Source organism: Chiloscyllium punctatum, chromosome 3, assembly GCF_047496795.1.
Source record: "Chiloscyllium punctatum isolate Juve2018m chromosome 3, sChiPun1.3, whole genome shotgun sequence".
Taxonomy (NCBI): Eukaryota; Metazoa; Chordata; class Chondrichthyes; order Orectolobiformes; family Hemiscylliidae; genus Chiloscyllium; species Chiloscyllium punctatum.
In genome coordinates this window covers 130,530,322-130,549,657 of record NC_092741.1, presented here as the reverse complement: position 1 = coordinate 130,549,657, position 19,336 = coordinate 130,530,322, and the positions used below count along the sequence as shown (strand labels likewise).

At 39.8% G+C, this 19,336-nt stretch overlaps 1 protein-coding gene across 3 annotated transcripts; it reads right to left on the bottom strand.

Moving 5' to 3' along the window:
- Positions 1-3,897: 3,897 nt before the first annotated feature.
- tmem14a (transmembrane protein 14A) lies at positions 3,898-18,482 on the bottom strand. Of its 3 annotated transcripts, none has more exons than XM_072560669.1 (6): positions 18,214-18,482; positions 16,281-16,373; positions 14,918-15,001; positions 13,422-13,523; positions 8,297-8,384; positions 3,898-5,867 (listed from the first exon to the last, which is right to left on the bottom strand). In XM_072560669.1, exons 3-6 carry the CDS (start codon positions 14,991-14,993, stop codon positions 5,828-5,830), a joined length of 306 nt encoding a protein of 101 aa, XP_072416770.1. In that variant the 5' UTR covers positions 14,994-15,001; positions 16,281-16,373; positions 18,214-18,482; the 3' UTR covers positions 3,898-5,827. The 3 variants fall into 3 exon arrangements, with proteins under 3 accessions (XP_072416770.1, XP_072416780.1, XP_072416759.1); XM_072560679.1 differs by lacking the exon at positions 18,214-18,482 and adding an exon at positions 18,094-18,168; XM_072560658.1 differs by lacking the exon at positions 16,281-16,373 and having other exon boundaries at positions 18,214-18,481.
- Positions 18,483-19,336: the final 854 nt, after the last annotated feature.

Below are 19,336 nucleotides of genomic sequence, written 5' to 3'. Positions count from 1 at the left end.
CCCCACACTTCTCTGCTTTCCACAAGGGCCATTCCCTTGGTCAATCCTTGGTCAGCACCACTCTCCCCACCAACACCCCGAAACCCCCAGGTACCTTTCCCTGCAACTGTAAAAGATGCAAAACCTGCCAGCGCACCACTCCCCTCACCTCTATCCAGGGATAGAAACAGTCCTTTGGTGAGACTGAGGTTCATCTGCCTCTCCTCCAACCTAGTTTACTGTGTCCGATGCTCCTGATGCAGTCTTCTCTACGTTGGTGAGACCAAACATAAACTTAGGGCATGTTTCACTGAGCATCTCAGCGGGGCCTGCAGGGGCCAACCAGACATTAGTGAACCAGATGAAGTTGAAATAAATTGATGAGCTTTATGGTTCCATCTCAATGACTATCTTTCACATATATATTGTTTAAGTGACTATAATTGTGTTGCCATGTAACCTTAAAGAGAAATCTCTTCAGGAGTACAAATGCACTTGAATATGAATTTTTAGACAAAAAGGGAAGCAAGGCACAGTCATTCAAGAAAGCAATCAATTTACTTTGAAGTTGGGATTAATTTGATCTCATGGTTTTAAAGTTACAACAGCATGAATAATTGCAGGTCTATTCACCTCATTGCCTACATGTAGGAAAATGAAATGGATAACAGCTGTCTTTAATATACTGGGCCCAGGTTTGGAACATTAAAAAGATATTGTTCTGAAGACGATGACACTAGCAAGATGACTTATATTCACCATTGATACTGAAAACCAATCAACACAGCATTGGTAGGCATCCTTTCTTGAAGCAGCGTTCATGGCTGATGGAGGTTAACTTTGCTAGAATTCTGGAAAAGGCTATGGGTACTGTTACTATCCTATGCTGGCAACATGTATTTTCTAACCAACCTGTTGAGAGATGTTATTGCATATGTTTAATTTAAAACCAGCAACACAGAAAAGATTTATCCCATGCAGTAATCTGTAAACATTCGAGTGGCCAAGAACTACTTAAAGGAAAAATTGACAACGTTAAGAAATAAAGTAGAACAGAGAATAATTAACTAACACCTATTTACAAGTCCTTACTCTAACCTATCTTTTACCTTCCCTTCTATAATACTAGTCTGATAAAACTCCCATCAAAAGAGAAAATGCTGGAAAATCTCAGCAGGTCTGGCAGCATATGTAGGGAGAGAAAAGAGCTGACATTTCAAGTCTAACAGACCCTTTGTCAAAGCTAAAAAAAGGGAGAATTAGGGAGGTATTTATACTAGGCTGAGAGAAGGTGAGTCGTGGCTCCAGAAGCAAAGGTAGCAATAAAGAGATGATAATGACAGTGCATAGAGAGACTATAGGGAGTTAGGAGCTGTGAATGACCAAGGCTGAAGCCAGTGCTGTGAGACAAAATACGTGGGGGATGGGGTAAGATGGGTGAAGATGGGTGAAGCAGAGGCAAAATGGAAAACAGGGGAGAAGGGTAGCAAAGGGGGAAGAGGAGAGGAAAAAGGTGATGAGAGTGGGGAGTGAGAGAAAGAGAGACATCAATAAATAAGAGGTACAGAACAGTGAAAAAAATATTAAAATAAATGAAATAAAATTACGGAGCAGAATGAAAACAGAGGGGTTGAGATGGGAAAATCATCTGAAGTTGTTGAATTTAATGTTGAGACCGGCAGGCTGTAACGTGCCGAGTCGGAAGATGAGATGCTGTTCCTCCAGTTTGCGTTGAGCTTCACTGGAACATTGCAGCAGGCCAAGGACAGACATGTGGGCATGGGAGCAGGATTGGGTGTTGAAGTGGCAAGCCACAGGAAAGTCCGGGACCTGACTGCATACAGACGAAAGATGCTCAGCAAAGCGATCACCCAGTCGGTGTTTTGTCTCTCCGATATAGAAGAGACCACATTGGGAGCAACGAATGCAATAGATCAAATTGAAAGAGGTACAAGTGAAACGTTGCTTAATCTGAAATGAGTGTTTGGGGCCTTGGATGGTGAGCATGGAAAAGGTAAAGGGGCAGGTGTTGCACCTTCTGTGATTGCATGGGAAGGTGCCGTGTGTGATGGGAGAGGTGTTAGGGGTGATGGGAAGGTGCCGTGTGTGATGGGAGAGGTGTTAGGGGTGATGGAGGAGTGGACTAGGTTGTCACAGAGGGAACGATCTCTGCGGAATGCAGACAGGGGAAGGGAAGATGTGTTTGGTGGTGCCATCGTGTTGGAGTTGCCGAAAGTGGCGGAGGATTATCTTTTGCATGTGAAGGCTGGTGGGGTGAAAGGTGAGAACAAGAGGGACCCTATCCTTGTTCTGGGAGGGGGTGAGGGTCGTGGCGTGGGAGATGGACCACACGTTGTCGAGAGCCCTGTCAACAACACGGTTGAAGAAGAAGGACCACATAATAAGAGCACCACTTTGGAAAGTGGCCTCATTGGAACAAATGCAACAGAGGCAAAGGAGCTGGGAGAAAGGGATAGAGTCCTTCCAGGACATAGGGCAAGAAGAGCTGTAGTCCAGATAGCTGTGGGAGTCAGTGGGCTTGTAATGGATATTAGTGGATAGACTATTGCCGGAAATGGAGATAGAAAGGTCAAAGAAAGGAAGGCAAATGTCAGAGATGGACCAGGTGAAGTTGATGGAGGGATGGAAACTGGAAGCGAAGTTTATGAATTTTTCCAGGTCAGGACGAGAGCATGAAGCCGCACCGAAATAGTTTCAGATTCCAGCATCCACGGTAATTTGCTTTTATTTGATAAAACTCCCAATTAAGATTTACAAAACAAAACTTCTTATCTCAAAACCAAACAATTTTCAGTTCGTCTATTTGGATCTTCCTGTGTCTTCTTCTTCTTAGGGATGTCTGCTTCGCAGGTTACTGATCGGTAAAGGTACTTTTAATAGAACTATTTTTCAGGTGGTTTGTTTACATGCTGGGACTTGGTAGTTCTCCTCCCAACTGTTCAATTTTCCCCATCTTATACTCCAGCGCACTGGATTGAATCATTAACAATCTTAAAAGCCAACGTACTCAATTCAAACTTGATTGGAATTTGGTGTTTTCAGGGTATAATTTAAACTGATTGGCCGAATTCAAATTTGTGTTTCTGTCTCATAGCAACTCAGCTAGTGCTTTCTGTTCTGAACCAAATGTTATTTTGTAAATTCTAGAGCACTCAGCGTACTGGCCAAGTCCCTCACTCTCTGAAAGGTACAGTACACTTCTACACCTTCATAACACATATCTTCGGACAATGTGGGACTTGAACCAATACCTCTGGGCCAGGAGGCCATGACACTACCACTGCACCACAAAGCATGATATATGTTGACTCTGTGGTTTAGCTGGCAGCACTCTTGTGTAACTGAGGTACAGGGGTATAGGTTCAAGTCCAACTTCAGGACTTGTGGATGAAAACAAAAAACTTGTTGCTCCACAGCAGCACTGATGTGCAGCCCCTTGGCTAACATTTTAACCTGGGGTCCTCACTGCCCTGTTGGCTGCAAATACAAAGATCACAGTTTTGAAGAATAGAGAATTTGAACCTAGAATCAAATCAATACTGTGCCTCAATTAAAAATTGGTCATTGTGCCATTCATGTTTATGGGAGCATGTTGTGTGCTGTGGCTACCATATTTCCTACATTACAACAGTGACTACTTTTCAAAAGTATGTCATTGACTGTAAAGTACCTTGGGATGCCCTATGGGCATGAAGGAATCCACTTAAAATATAATTATTTTCTCAAAGCTGGAGTTTTTTGAAAGCAACATCCTTCATCTGGTCTTCATGATATTCAGGAAGATAAAAGCAAGAATTAAGGCATTAACTTCGACAGATATCAATCTTGGTTGAGGACAAACTTAGCTATCTGTCTGTTTACTACAACTGGTCCATTAATCAAGTAAGATAGCCCAGATAGGAAAAAGCAAAGTATATTTTTATTGAAGAAATAGTAGACTTACTTCTTACAAAGACAATGGTAATTTTAGCATGCTATAAAGCTTTAATTTTCTAGGAGCTAAAAATTAATTGCATTGGAAGGAAAAGTGTTATCAATTGGACCCAGTAGAGGAGGCTGTAAGTTATGTCACGATAAACACAGAATTTATAGACCACCACCAAATCTCTCCTAGGCTTATGGAATTAGAATTGAATTGAATTCTGACTGCCATAGCTAATATAGCAACACCTAAACTGGAGTCAATCATTAGGTCTTACAATGTAGTAATTAGTTATCATAGGTTTATTGAATGCTCAAATGTCCCTTGTGGTGATTGGATATTGTGTTCAAGCTCTTTTCTAAGTACACGGGTGGTCCTGTACTTTTTAACTCAATAACTGGAGCCCCAAGCTTTCTTCATGAACATGTATACATAGCATCAACCACAATTCTTCTTGTGCACTTGCATTAAGGCACTCTCAAGTGGAAATACAATCTTGCTGGTCAGCTTAAGTGGAATTCTCTTGCAAGCCTTGGAAGTACAGATTTTACAACAACAATGTTAGGTCCCTGCATGTGTGAACTCCTACAGAAAGAGTACTACAGAAGCAGGGTCTGACCAAGTCTCAAAAGATGAAACCTGATGCACTTAGCCAAACCATTAATTTTACCTCATTAACTTTGAAGTAGTTAAGAATTTTGTGGTGTAACTTGAGATTGGGAATGCTTTTAGCATTGACTTCTAAAAAGACTGAACTCATTTTCCATCTTTAAATGAATCTCCTCCTTAATAATCAGTCATGATGTAATTATTGTTCTTGTCAAGATATGTTGCCCTGATAAAAGCTCCACTCTTTATTTCATCAGTTAATCTTTTATTTGCTAAGAGTATCCAAGATACTTCACTTCCCAGTGGACAGAATATTTGATCAGGCACATGGTCTCTTCAATGGAAAAAGATAAATCTGTTCTGTTGCCTACTGATGGATTACTGACCAGATGGTGTATGGTTATAAACCCTCCTAAGATTCACCTTAAACTCTGTCACATTGTGTATAGAACTAACCAGTAGGTGCACAGATGTGTTTTAAAATCAAATGTCTCAGAAGAACCAATAAGTTTAGCAAGGTTTAGTTAGGGAGTGTATTACATTCATTCAAAATTTCTAAAAAGGACAAAACATATCAAAGGCCAATTACAGCTGCATGTAAACAGCTTCAAACTTCAGTCTAAAAAGAGAGTTACTTCATCAATAATACCATCTGAAAGAGAGCGTTTTGATGGAATTCATGCCAATTCAAGTTGCATTCAATAGCACACAAAGTGGACAGACAGGCAGGAAACTAGCCACCAGGATACACGAAGACCAACTAGCCACCAAAAGGCAAGACCAAATATCACTAGTATCCATACACACAGCCGAAGAGGAACATCAGTTTGAATGGGACATCCTGAGCAAAGACACGCACGGGGATTCCTAGAGGCCTGGCATTCAAACCAAAACTCCATTAACAAACATATTGATTTGGACCCTATTTACCAACCTCTCAGAAAAAAAAAAGAACCAGAAGTGATATCACCCACCACAGCAGACCAAGACAGATAAATAGCAAGCAAGACAGAACACCAGCGCTTCATCGGAGGCTCACTGATGATATCTGCTAGCATTGTGACAAAACGTCTGAGAATAAATCTAAAGCTCAGTGAGCAAACTTACAACCTGACACAGAAATATACTGTAAACACAAAGAACAATTATTGTTACAATACAGACCCCTACGATTAGAGTGTTACTTGAGAAAAAGTTTGCCTTCTCTTGAATCATTTTGTGGAATAATTACCATCTAAAAGATTATCTTAGTGTAAAGGCATTTATAAAATACATTGCAGTGAGTTGATTGTAGATTTAAAGTATCACAAATACCAATCGTAGAACCATAAAAAGGCTGCAAAGAAGAAGAAAAAACAAATTTTAGAAAGATTTTACCACACAGGTTTACACAACATGGTAATACAGAATAAATATAAAATGCACATTTTTATTCCCCAAGGTCTCTACCATTCCTCCACTTGCAGGGTGGGAACAGGGTAATGCCACATCAGGATCAATAATTCCCAAGCACTGAATCTCTGCTGACGAATTTGAAGAAATTAACTACTGTATCCTGCAGTGTCACTTCTTTCACAAATTCCAGCATTTCCTCTGTGAATTACACTTCCTCCACCACTTTTTGTTCCTTTAAAGTGCATTACCAAATACTTCTCTACATTGAATTTACATTTCCCAACTGCATGACCATTTTCTAGCCTATGTCATCCTGAAGTTAGTTTTATCTTTTACAAACACTCCTGCTTTTTGCTGTAAAATTGGACAATAACCCAGAGTACTGAAGGAGGTAGTTGAGGAAATTGGAGAGGTAATCATTCAGGAGTCACTGAAAGCAGAGAAGATCCCAGAGGACTGGAAAATGGCTAATGTAACACCCTTGTTTATGAAGGCAGGGAGGTTGAAGGTAAGAAATTATAGACCGGTTCAGTTTAACCTTGGTCATTGGTAAGATTTTAAGAGTCCATTATCAAGAGTGAAACTGTGAAGTACTTGGAAGTGCATGTTAAAATAGGGCTCAGTCAGCACAGCTTCATCCAGGGGAGGTCATGCCTGACAAATCTGTCAAACTCTTTATTGAGGTAATTAGCAAGTTAGACAAAGGAGAGCCAATGGACATGATCAGTTTGGATTTCCAGAAGGCCTTTGGCAAAGTGCTGCATAGGAGGATACTAAATAAGATTAGCGTTCATGGTGTTAGGGACAAGTTAATAGCACAGATAGAGAATTTGCTGACTCGCAGCAGGCAGAGTGTGGATAAGGGGTCCTTTCCTGGATGGTAACCCATGACCAGTGGAGTTCTGCAGGGGTTAGTGTTGGCACCACAACTATCCCCATTATATTCTGATGATCTGAATGAAGACACTGAGGGCATTATTTGTAAGTTTCCAGATGACACAAAGATAGTTGAATGGACATGTACGGCTAAATTACAACAGCAGCGATGTACTGCTGAGGCTGTATCAGGCTCTGCTCAGACCGCATTTGGAATATTTTAAGCAGTTCTGGGTCCTACATCCAAGGTAGGATGTGCTAGTCTTGAAGGGGGCCCAGAAGAGGTTTAAAAGAATGATCCTGCGAATGAAGGGCTTGTTACATGAGGAGTGGTTAAGGAGTCTGGGTCTGTATTCAGTGTTTAGAAGGATAAGGGGAGATCATATTGAAATTTACAGAATACTGAGAGGCCTGAATAGAGTGGACGTAAAGATGTTTCCTCTCATAGAAGAGAGTCTGAGGGTACAGCCTCAGAGTAAAAGGCTGACCATTCAGGACTGACACGAGGAGTAATATCTATAGTCAGAACCTGCGGTTCTCATTGCCTCAGAAGGCTGTGGAGGTAAAGTCACTGTGTCTTTCAGGAAGAAACAGATAGTTTATTAATTAGTAAAGGGATTATAGATCATGGGGAGAAAACAGAAGAATAGGGTTGAGGAACAGATTTGCCACAATCAAATAGCAAACAGACTTGATGGGCCAAATAGCCTAATTCTGCTCTTACATCTTATGGTTCAAAACTATGTCATTTTGTTATTTTTGTTAAAATTGTGGACTGAAACAGAGGAATAACTGCTTTAAATCCTGAGATTGCAAGAATTGCTGCATGGTTTGAAAGTAAATAACTTTATACTCATTGTGTCACTATTTGCCTGTGGGTTACAGCAGTGGTTATGAACAAACTGGAGCAGAAAGGTTTTGTACATAAGGAGCTTTGGATCACAATTAGTAGGTTGGTTTATGGTCCATTGATCACCAATACCAACATTCTTCTGCCTGACAACAACGATGTGATTGGTTCTCATGGAGATGATCATCTTGGGGCTGTGAACAAGATACAGAGAAGCCTTCGGGACACCACCAGTTTAGGAGCTCTCCCTCATTCTACATTCTGAAGATAGCCTGGATTTCTTCAGGCTATCTTTTCTTCAGCAGTTGCTGTAAGCTGTGGCCTAATGAAAGGTCTCTGATTAATCAATAAGTGAAGCAGCACGCTGTGCCTCTTACAAATCAGTGGAAGCATCTAGAGAAAGACAACTGAGAAGCTGCATTCTGACCAGCACAAGAATCATGTCTGCAACCCTTGTGAACAGAAACCAATTGCTTTCTCAGTTTTTCCTCTGTCAATAATGTTTTTATTCCCCCTGTTCATGTGTGCTAGAGGGAGTTTATAAAGGAAAGACAGTTTTAGTTAGTAGAGTTTTATACCAAGAAATTCTTGCTTTAGGTAAACTTTAATCTTTTTTAAAATAAACTCTCCTGCACAAATATTACCTGATACCAGCAATGAGACCAGCAGGTATGATCTTTCCAGACCTTTTATAGCGCACTCCCATAATGGTGGTCAAAATTCCTGCAGTTACTGTTATTAAAAGGAAAAAAAGAATATTTAAGCAGCAAGTAATTTGTGCATCAAAAGCTCTATGTAAAGTTGCTAATAATTATAAGACTATTAGAAATCTTCTTGCCGTAACAGGAATCAGCAAACAGACAGCAACAATCTGGTGGCACCCCTTGTCAGAAACACTGTTTACATATTCACTTCAGAGTGTCAATATTCATTGTTTAATTCCATAATTTTTGAGTAGCGTAATCTTGTAGAAGTGCAATAAAACTTTCCTCTCAATCCACTGAAAGTAGGAGTGTGCAATTGTTTTGTACATCTTTCACTGAGCAATGTTATTTGATTTATTTTTGCCAGTTTTACTTGACTTCAGAACATTGTGATGCATTTCCATTCCACAGCCTCAGTGCAAATTAATTGATTAATCTACCTGGAGAACAATGATATATAACTTGATATTCCCGAGAAAGAGAACCCGGTTGAAGAATTTTGACTTGAACTCATCAGGACTGGTGCAAGAATACTAAATTTGAAAGGGACCCTATCCCTTGATTTCCTTAGAGCCAAACAAAGAAATAAACTTATTCAATGTGACACAGTGTGAAGAACTGAAATCATTATACTGGGAAGGAAAAAAACAACCTGAGACAGTTTAATGGGAATAGACCACATTAACTTGGACAAACTGAATTTTTTGCCCTTCAAAAAGAAATAAAAGTTGATAAACATTAAGCAATTCAATTTTCTATTGGCCAACTTTTTGAAATGAATTGGTTCATTAACAAAACCGAGACAAATTGCTTTACTTGAAGTAAAGTCTCAAAATGTTGATCGCTGCAAATTACTTCGCAGGGCTGATAAATCTAATGGGCTCCAAAGTTGCGCCAGCTACTTAAATGTTGCAGCAATAACTGGATTAATGTTGGCTATAATCATGCTATACTCTCAGTAAATCACTGGCCCTAATTGGCACTGCACGAGAAATAAAAATCAAATTTATAATTTTATTTCCCTTAATTTCAGATAAAAAGCTTTTTAAGAGACAGAAAAGTAGGACAAAAACAATATGGAAAATGCAACAATGCTTAGACCTCACTCACTATTTTTAAATTTGGTTTTGTGGAAATATAAATGACCATTCTATACCAAGAACACACAGGCAATTAAAACAGCAGAAACCAGTTTGCTTTTCTCTGAAAAGCATACAAACATGCAAATTAGATAGAGTAGGCCATTTGGTTCCTCATTTCCTGCTACTGTTCACGAAGGTCATCCTTGATCTGATTGCGGCCCCTTTCCTGACTACCTTATACCCTTTGATTCTATTGTTAACTAAAAATTTGTTTATCTCTACCTCAGAAATATTCAATAACTCTACCTCTACCACTTTCTGGGGAAGAGAGTTCTACAGAGTAAGGTTATCTGAGAGAAAAAAAGATTCTCTTTTTCTCCTCTTTAAATGAAAGGCCTCTTATTATTAAATTGTGACTCTATGATTGCAAATTAAAATGATTAAAAAGAAAAGATTATTTCAAAAGGACAAGTGGAAGATGCATGCCCCAGTTGTGTCATAATACCCCCAAAAACAGGAATGTATTTGTCTTAATCCCAGTTTGGTGCCAACGAAGGTGATTTTTACTTCATCCATCTGGGAGAATTCTATTCTAATTCTTAAATATTAGGAGGTGGATTCTTGCTTCTTCTATACCATTCATTGTGGAAAATGAGGAATGAGAGACTGAGAGAGTCTGTGCAAGTCAAGTGAAGCCAGGGTTTGGCACAATTCCTACTTGGTATGTGAATGGTGGCCCCCCTCAGACAAGGTATTAGGCGACAGTAGATAACTGGTGTCACGTTTTGAGTGTTCTCTGACAAAATTCAGGAAAATGGTGGCAATGAGCAATTTTATTGCTTTTAAGTACTCAGCTATTAAACTTCAACTAGGAGAAAGTGAGTATATCAGATACTGGAGACCAAGTCCACACCCAAGGGTCGGTGCACATTTGTTGGGCCAAATGGTCTGTTTGCACACTAGGGATTCTATCATTACCTCAAAGATACAAAGATTATTCTGAAGAAGGGCTTATGCCAGAAACGTCGATTCTCCTGCTCCTTGGATGCAGCCTGGCCTGCTGTGCTTTTCCAGCACCACACTTTTCAACTATTAAACTTCAATTAAAAATTTGCAGAAAATGAGGGCACTAATTACCATGACTTGTCTTAAGTGAAGAGATTTATTATCTAGTACCTTGAGAAAACTTTTAAAAAAAGGGGACAAACACAGGTAAAAGGAAGTGTCTTGTATGGACAGGGAAAGTAAAGTTTATGCAGTTAAATAATCTTTGTATCTTTGAGGTAATGATAGAATCCCTAGTGTGGAAACAGGCCATTTGGCCCAACAAGTCCACACCAACCCTTGGGTGTGGACTTGGGTGAAGAATATTCCACCCAAGCCAATTTCCCTGATGAATGCACCTAACCTACACATCCCTGAACACTATGGGCAATTTAGCATGGCCAATTAACCTAAACTGCACATCTTTGGATTGTGGGTGGAAACCAGAGCCACCTGGAGAAAACCCAAGCAGGCACAGGGAGAATATGCAAACCCCACACAGTCACCTGAGGCTGGAATCGAACCTGGGTCCCTGGCTCTGTGAGGCAGCAGTGCGAACCACTGAGCCACCCTAACCGTATTAGATTTTTAACCTTTGTTATTTAATGATTGATTTGTATCATCAACAGTAGAGGAATATGCAATTATCTCTGAACTATTGTTTATCCAATTTTCTTTCTCGTTGCATATTGTATTCCAAGATGATGAGGGAAATAGGCAGCAAGAGATACAGAGAGAAAAAAAAAGATGCAACTTTATTTTATTCACTCATGGGATGTGGGAATTGATGGCTGGCCTAGCATTTATTGTCCATCCTTAGTTTCCCTTGAGAAGGTGGCTGTGAGCTGGCTTCTTAAGCAGCTGCTGTCCATTTGGTGTAGATATACTCACAATGCCATTAGGGAGGGTGTTCCAGGATTCTGACCCAATGGCAATAGATTTCCAAGTCAGGATGGTGAGTGGTTTGGAAGGGAAATTACACAGGGTGGTGCTTCAATGTATCAGCTGCCCCTATCCTTCAAGATGGCAGTGGTCCTGGGTTTGGAAAATGGATTTGGTCTGAACTTACTGCTCTGTAAGGACACTGGATAAATTCTTCCAGTGCATCTTGTAGATAGGAGACACTGCTGTTACTGAGCTTCATTGGTGGAGTGGATGCTCTTGGATATGGTGCCAATTATGTGGGCTGCTTTGTCCCAGTGTCAAGCATTTTGAGCGTTGTTGGAGCTGCACCCATCCAGGCAAGTGGACAATATTCTACATCACATTCCTAAAATGCACTAGATGGTGGATAGGTTTTGGAACACCAAGTGGTGAGTTACCCAGGGCAGCATTCCCAGCCTCTAACCTACTCTTGGAGCCAATGTATTTATATGGCTACTCCAGTTCAGTTTCTGGTCAATGGTAATCCCCAGGACATTGGTAGTGGAGAAGTCAGTGATGGTAACATCTTTGAATGTCAAGAGGAAATGGTTAGATTGCTCATCACTTGTGCAGTGTGCATGTCACTCGTAACTTGTCAGCACAAGCCTGGACAGTATCTAGGTCTTATTCCATTTGGGCATGGACAGCTTCAATATCTAAGTCGTCACAAATGGCACTGAATGCTGTTCACTGATGATTGCACATAACCAGTTCTGACCTTGTGATGGAGAGAAATTGATGACTGGCCCAATATTCAGCTGCTTCATCAAAGACACTTCCCTGAGGAACTCCTGCAGAAATGTCATGAAGCAGAGATGACTGACCTCCACCAGCCATAACTATCTTTTATTATATCAGGATGACTTCAACCAGCAGAGAGCTTTTCCTGGATTCCCACTGGTTCCAGTTTTGCTTCTTGATGCCACATTGCTGTTGCAAGTTAAATTTTTCCTTCTTGCTTCTCTGCTTGTCAAACACATCAGTGTATTTGCCCGAGTGTCGCTCCATTAGCTTTCAAACTTGTTAATTGTCAGATGGATCTTTTATCTCTCAATATTAGAACAATCATGTATGAATTACTCAGGATATGCAAATTTCTTTGACACTGGCACTGTTGCCCAGTTTGAGTTAATTTAGATAAAAATGGTAATTTCAGGGAAAATGGACTGATTTATTCAACATGGGTCTCATGAAGCTTGCCTGAATCTGTGGCCAGGTGACCACTGCAGTCACTTTGGGTCCATTTTTCTTGCAGTCTAAAAACCATTTTAGTCCAAGAAAAGTCTCAGATATAATTAATTATAAATTTACACTGACTACTATTGTAACAACCTCCACAAAATTAAGACCATCTAAACAATTGCCTAAAAACAAATGCTGTCACTAAGTCAGTTTGTTTTAGAGATATAATTACATTTTTGTTGCATCTCCTGCTCATGTTCTTGAACATAATGTCAATGTTATTGACCTGACTGTTATGGATCCACACTGCCCTGGAACTAAAATTTGGAATCAGGAGTGATGTATCGATTTTTGCTGCCTGTCCCTCGCCCCTCTATTCTGCTCTTAGCTGGGCATCCCACCTGTTCTTGCTTCTCAACTATCATGGAGAATCTGTGCATTTTGGTTACCATAACACCATGTTAATAATGTTATATTTTGTCTCGCTGGATCTGATTGAAATCAGATCACAAAGCACGCTTTAATAGTATTGTTTTTCAAAAGTAGGGCTTGATTGTTCCTCATGCAATAGTTATAGAGTCATTCAGAGTTGTACAGCACAGAAACAGACTCTTCAGTCCAACTTGTCCATGCTGACCAGATATCCTAAAGTAATCTGGTACCATTTGCCAGCATTTGACTCATCATTCTAAAGCCTTCCTATTCATACACCCATTCAGATGATTCTTAAATTGGTAATTGTATCAGCCTCCACCACTTCTTCTGGCAACTCATTCCATACACTGCAAAACATAACGTTGCTTTTTTTGAGAATAGAAAGCTCAGATACTCACACAATGAGATCTTAACATTTTGCGGGTCATTTGAAACTTGATAAGCACCGTATCCTGCTAGAGATCCAAAAAGCAGCCCAGACATCAAAGACATTACACTTCCTGGTTTGAAAAAAAAACAAATTAGTTATTTCACTTTCTTTTCCTCAAAGCCACTGACTCCAAGTATCTTTTGTAGATCAGCAAATGCTGCTCCATAATACTGCATTGTTACATTTATCAGAAATACAGATCTTACTTTGGTGAACTCAGATTACCCAATGCTCAAACTTACACTGCTAATTTCAGAAACACTGAACACAATCAGAATTAAGGTTATGACAAGACAAAATGGTTCAGTGAGTTAAGCAGAATCTTCAGCCTCTGGCATGTGAATGAGTGTGAAGGCAGCCCAAAAGAGAAAATATTTATTTCTGGTTTTAAAAACTCTGGTTTTAAGTAACAGCATGCCTGAAAAAGTTCAGCTTTTGTCTGGGAGTTGGTGCATCAAAATCAAAGTCACTCTAATACAGCAGTAAATATCAATTGATGATAAATTCTTGAGCTTGTAACAATAGCTGACAATAAGCAATTTCAAGATTCAGACCTATGCTTTTTTCAAGTAGAATAAAAATGCAAATAGCACACTCGCTCAGTCCAAAGTAACATGGAACAAATTAAAAAATACAAAGACTAAAGAAACTGGGACTTTTTATTCTTTAAACATTATTGATTAGAAATCAAGGTATTTGAAGATACAAATGGGATGGATAAAATAACTCCTGAATACTAGTTCAAACAGAGAGTCACAACAGAAGGACAAGACATAGTAAAACCAAACCAATCCAGACCATATTTGGACAAAAGAAAATTCTTTGCAACAAGAGGACTCAAGGTAATAAATGCATTTGACTCATTCCCAAGATGAGGGGTTTATCCTATGAGGCATTGGTTGAACAGATTGGACAAAAACTCATTGGATTTTCAAAGAATGAGAAGTAATCTATTGAAACAATTAAAATCTTGAAGGAATTTGATAGCTTGGGTACTGGGAGTGAAACATGATCTCGTGGACACAGTTTAAGAATAAGAGGTCTTTTAAGACAGAGACAAGGATTTGTTTTTCCTCTGAGGTTTATTAGTCTATGAACTTCTTTCCCCCAGAAGTGGGGGGTTATCTCATTAAACTTATTTAATGCTGAGTAAGACAGATAAAGGAGTCAAAAGCTAGGAGGATCGGTCAGGGAATTAGGGTCAAGACTACAACCAGATCAGCCAGGAACTTATTCAATGGTGAAATGAACTCAAAGGATCGAATTGCTCCCAAGTTGTCAGTGTTTCGATGCATTCGAAGCAAAACCTACAATCCTTCAAAAATCTAGAGATGGTCAGAAAGTAGATATTTTTTCAGGGGAACAGGCTGTTGAACTATGACAAAATGTCCTTGCTTATCTGTACTCACCTTGGGAAGTACCTAACACTATAAATTGTTAACCGCATCCACAAAAGTACATTACCTTTCTGAACATATCCTAGAATGCCACCCACCGTCACAATAGTAGCATAGGAATAGCTTATCCAATCGATGGGCATTCTTGATTCTGGCAGGGGAGAGAGAACAAAAAGAAAAATCTTATATTTGATACCAGCTTTTCTCTTCAAAAAAAAATACAAACACAAGATTAAGTGCAGTTGAGAACAACAGCTCTCTGTTTTTACATCCTTTTCTATTTAGGGCTCCCCAGGAGGGCAGCTGGGTGGCCTGTTCCCAAGCCTCAGGCAGTGTCATTCACTCAGTCAGTCACTGGAAATGCACAAACATGATCTGGGGTAAGTTTGCTTCTTTGCCTGTGGGAAAGTACCAGGAATGTTTAATATTTCACCTTTCAACGATCTAAGGACACGCTGTGTTGGAAATCAAAAGATGATATCAGACCTTTTTCACCCTAAGGAATGGCATATTCCTGCTACTTCAATTAGCAATCCAAAAGTAGCTAACTATCCTGATATTGCACTTCTCTGTAAACATAACTAACCAAAATAACACCAAACAAGTTGTTGAGCAGAATTGGCATATGTGGTTAGTCATATTCCCAGAGATTAATTGCATGACCTTCTGCTGGCAACAATCTTGCCCAATCAAACAACAAATATTCACAACTTCTATACTTTGATACTTAATAAAATGAGACAGAATAAATGAAAATGTAAAACAAACATCTTTTTGCTTGGGTTCCTTGTGACAATATTTAAGGATTAATCTTTAGAACATAACTAGAAGCAGGAGTAGGCAATTCAGTCCCTTGAACTTGCTCTCCAATTTAATACAATCATCTTGACCTCAACTCCACTTTCCTGCTTGCTCCCTATAACCCGTTTACCCATTAAAGTTGAAAATCTGTTTGTCTCTTCCTTAAACTTTTTCAATGTCCTGTTCCCCACCACACTCTGGGATAGTGAATTCCACAGATTCATGACCCTGTGAGAGAAGCAATCATTCCTCCCCTCTGTTTTCAATCTGCCACCCCTTGGCCTAAAACTATGACTGCTCGTTCTATATTGCCAACAAGAGGAAACATCACTTCTTCATTTATTTTGTCAGTCTCCTTTGGTATCGTATATACACCTCAAATTAGATATCTTATCTTTCTAAATTATTGTGAGTGTGGGCTTAAACTGCTCAATCTCTCCTCATAGGACAAGCTTTTCATCTCTGGAATGAACCTAGGGGCCAGTCTGAACTCCCTCCACTGCCATTACATCCTTCTTTAAGTAAAGGAAGGAAAAACTATATGCTGTACTTAAGATGAAAAAAAAAACACTTCCCTGCTTTTATAAAGCATTCCTTTAGCAATAAGTGCCAAAGTTCCATTCACCCACCTTATTATCTGCTATATCTGCATTCTGGCTTTATGCAACTCATGCAGAAGAACACCCAGATCCCTCCGCACCAAGGCATTTTGAAGTTTCTATCTATTTTGTAGATAAAAATTGATATTAAAATTTCTTTTTTTATTCTTCTGACCAATATCAATAATATCACAATTATCCAAATAAAATACCATCTGCCAAATTTTGGCTGATTCACTTCACCTATCCATATTCATTTATAAATTTCTTATTTCTTCATTGCAACTTACTTTCCCAACTATTTTATTGCACTTAATTTCTCAGATGCTTCAAACAAATGCTAGAGTGGAATAGCACTTCATAACTTTTTAAAACAAAGACCTTTTCCCAAACAATACCTTTCTCAAATCATCATGTCTAGGGATGTTATTACACATCTCTGCAGCTGTATAAACGGAGTCTGGTCATGCTAGTTTTACAAAAAAACAAAAATCAACTTGTTCAGACCTATTACGACACACAAGGACCAGATGACTGTGATACAAGCCCCATACAATTGTTTTTTACCCAATTCCATGTCATCAACTGTTTGCTCTGTTTGCCTTGGAAGGAATTCGAGAAATGCAGGTACGAAAATCATATGTCCAGCTCAGAACATTAATTAAAAGGGCAAACATGCATTATGTCCCACAGAACTAGGGAACTCAGACTAATTGGAAAAACAAATGATTCCACGGTCCTAAAAAGCATTTTGTGGCAGCATAATTGGAGCCCTATAAAGGGCTGAATTAGTTCATCCTGCCTTCTGCTAGCATCCTTTGCTTTAGTCTATTGGGACACACCAGCATGAGAGGGCAAGCAGCATTCAGCACAAAATACAAGCACGGTCTATATCCCACAATATTGCAAACCACGATGGGATACTCAGAAGCACAAGAATCAGGCAGTCTCCTGACTGCTTTCAGATATGTCCCAAACAGTCACAACACAATTAAGCAATATGTAATTAACTATTCTCAGTGTATTGTAACTGGGTAACCTTATGAGAGGAGCAAATTCAGAGAAGATTAACCTGAAAAATTCTCTTGAGCATCAAAGTCAAACCAAGAACAAAATCAGTGACCACGAGCTCTCAAACCCACAGCCCACCCACCTTTCTTTACACATACCACAGAACTCAACTGCTCATTTTTGAACAAGTGAGGCAACAGTGAGAAAGCATCCCTCTCACTGCCCAGCCTCAGACACTATCTCCAAATTAGCTACAAGATGTTCAGTTCAAAAATTGTTACAAACGAGCTCTGCAATACAACATACAGATACAACGACCTACTATGTCTGAAAACACAACCATTATTAACTAGGTTTATACAGGGGTATCATGTTTGGGAGAACTCGTATTTAAATAACGCTGACGAAATAAAAGGCACTTCATGGAGGTTAGGATAATCACAGTTTCCATCGGGTTTCTGAGGCTGAGTGCCGAAACAAGGTATTTCTGCAATGAACCATATACAAGCACAGATATCACTAAACGTAAAAGAAGGGAAAACAAAAGGTAATGTGGCATGGAATTGTACTTCTCCCAAAATAAAAGCAATACTATAATTGAAAGGAGGCCGAATCGCTCAGACTTAAAACCAATGCACAGGAAACCGTTTGCGGCCTCTGTTGTAACTTTCCTCTGTTTAAAAGCTGGCGAGTTGCAATCGCTAATGGTTAAAACTCCATTTCCTGTTCAAAAAAAAAATGCAGACTCATCCCGAGTCGGCAATAAATTCCTCAATTCAAATTGTACAGGACTGTGTAAACACGCTACACGCAAAAAAGAATCTGTACTGACTGCACAGTATAACTGGGCCAGGAGTGCAACCCCTCCATTTCTCTCTTGGCTACAAATGTTTCCTCCAAATACGACAAATGATTGAAACTTGAGAACCTTTGCTTCTCCATGAAGACCAACCTTTGTTTGGATTGACAGCTCCCTGTCTTGCTGCACTGTTAGATCCCAGTCCGCTCCAGCCGCTCTCTTACCGACCGACAGACAGACTTGTATTTATTTTGTTAATTACATAAACATTTCCAAATATCAGCGCATGTTCGACGCCATATTGACAAAAAAAATGAATGAGTTCGAAAGGGATACTTTCGCACCCGCTGTTAATTTATTTTGGTTATGCTTTCATTTAGCTTTTTTTTGGAAACACTTGTTTTGTTTTCTCTCGTGTTGAATTTAATTAGTGTTTGAAAATTATACCTCTGCATTCATTCTGCCCTCACCGTCTGCCACCAGAGGGCAGATACAACACGAAAAGCGAGCAAAAGCTAACATTCTCCAATAAGCAGCAGGTCGGAAGGCAACGAGAGTGGGGCTAAGGGCAGAGGGGAAAAATGACCTGGGCTGGGATAACAGAGGACTGAGGGCATGAGCACTGGGCTGGGATTAGCGGTTCCGAGGAAGGGTCACTCGACCCCGAAACTTTCACAGATTTCTCTCCGCAGATGCTGCCAGACCTAGAGTCAGAAAGATGTACAACAAAGAAACAGGCCCTTCGATCCAACTCGTCCATGACGACCAGATTTCGTAAATGAATCTAGTCCCATTTGCTAGCACTTGCCCCATATCTTTCTAAACCCTTCCTATTCATATACCCACCTTTTAAATGTTGTTATTGTACCAGTCTCCACCACTTTCTCTAGCAGCTCATTTTCATACGTGCACCACCCTTTGCATGAAAAAGTTGCCCCTTGGGTCCCTTTTAAATCTTTCCCCTCTCACCCTAAACCTATGCCCTCTAGTTCTATACTCCCCGACCCCAGGGAAAGGACCTTGTCTGTTTATCCTATCCATGCGCCTCATGATTTTATAAACCTCTATAAGGTCATCTCTCAGCCTCTGACACTCCAAGGATCTTCCAGCAATTTCTGCTTTTGTTTGTGTTAGAGTGATGTTGCAACCAGGACCACAATGGAGTGAGTATTGGGCTTGATGATCAGATGGGAATGAGGCTAGAAAAATTCTCCTGAACCCACTGCAGGAATTCTTGTCCATCTCTGCACTATACACCAATACCCAATCTGTATGC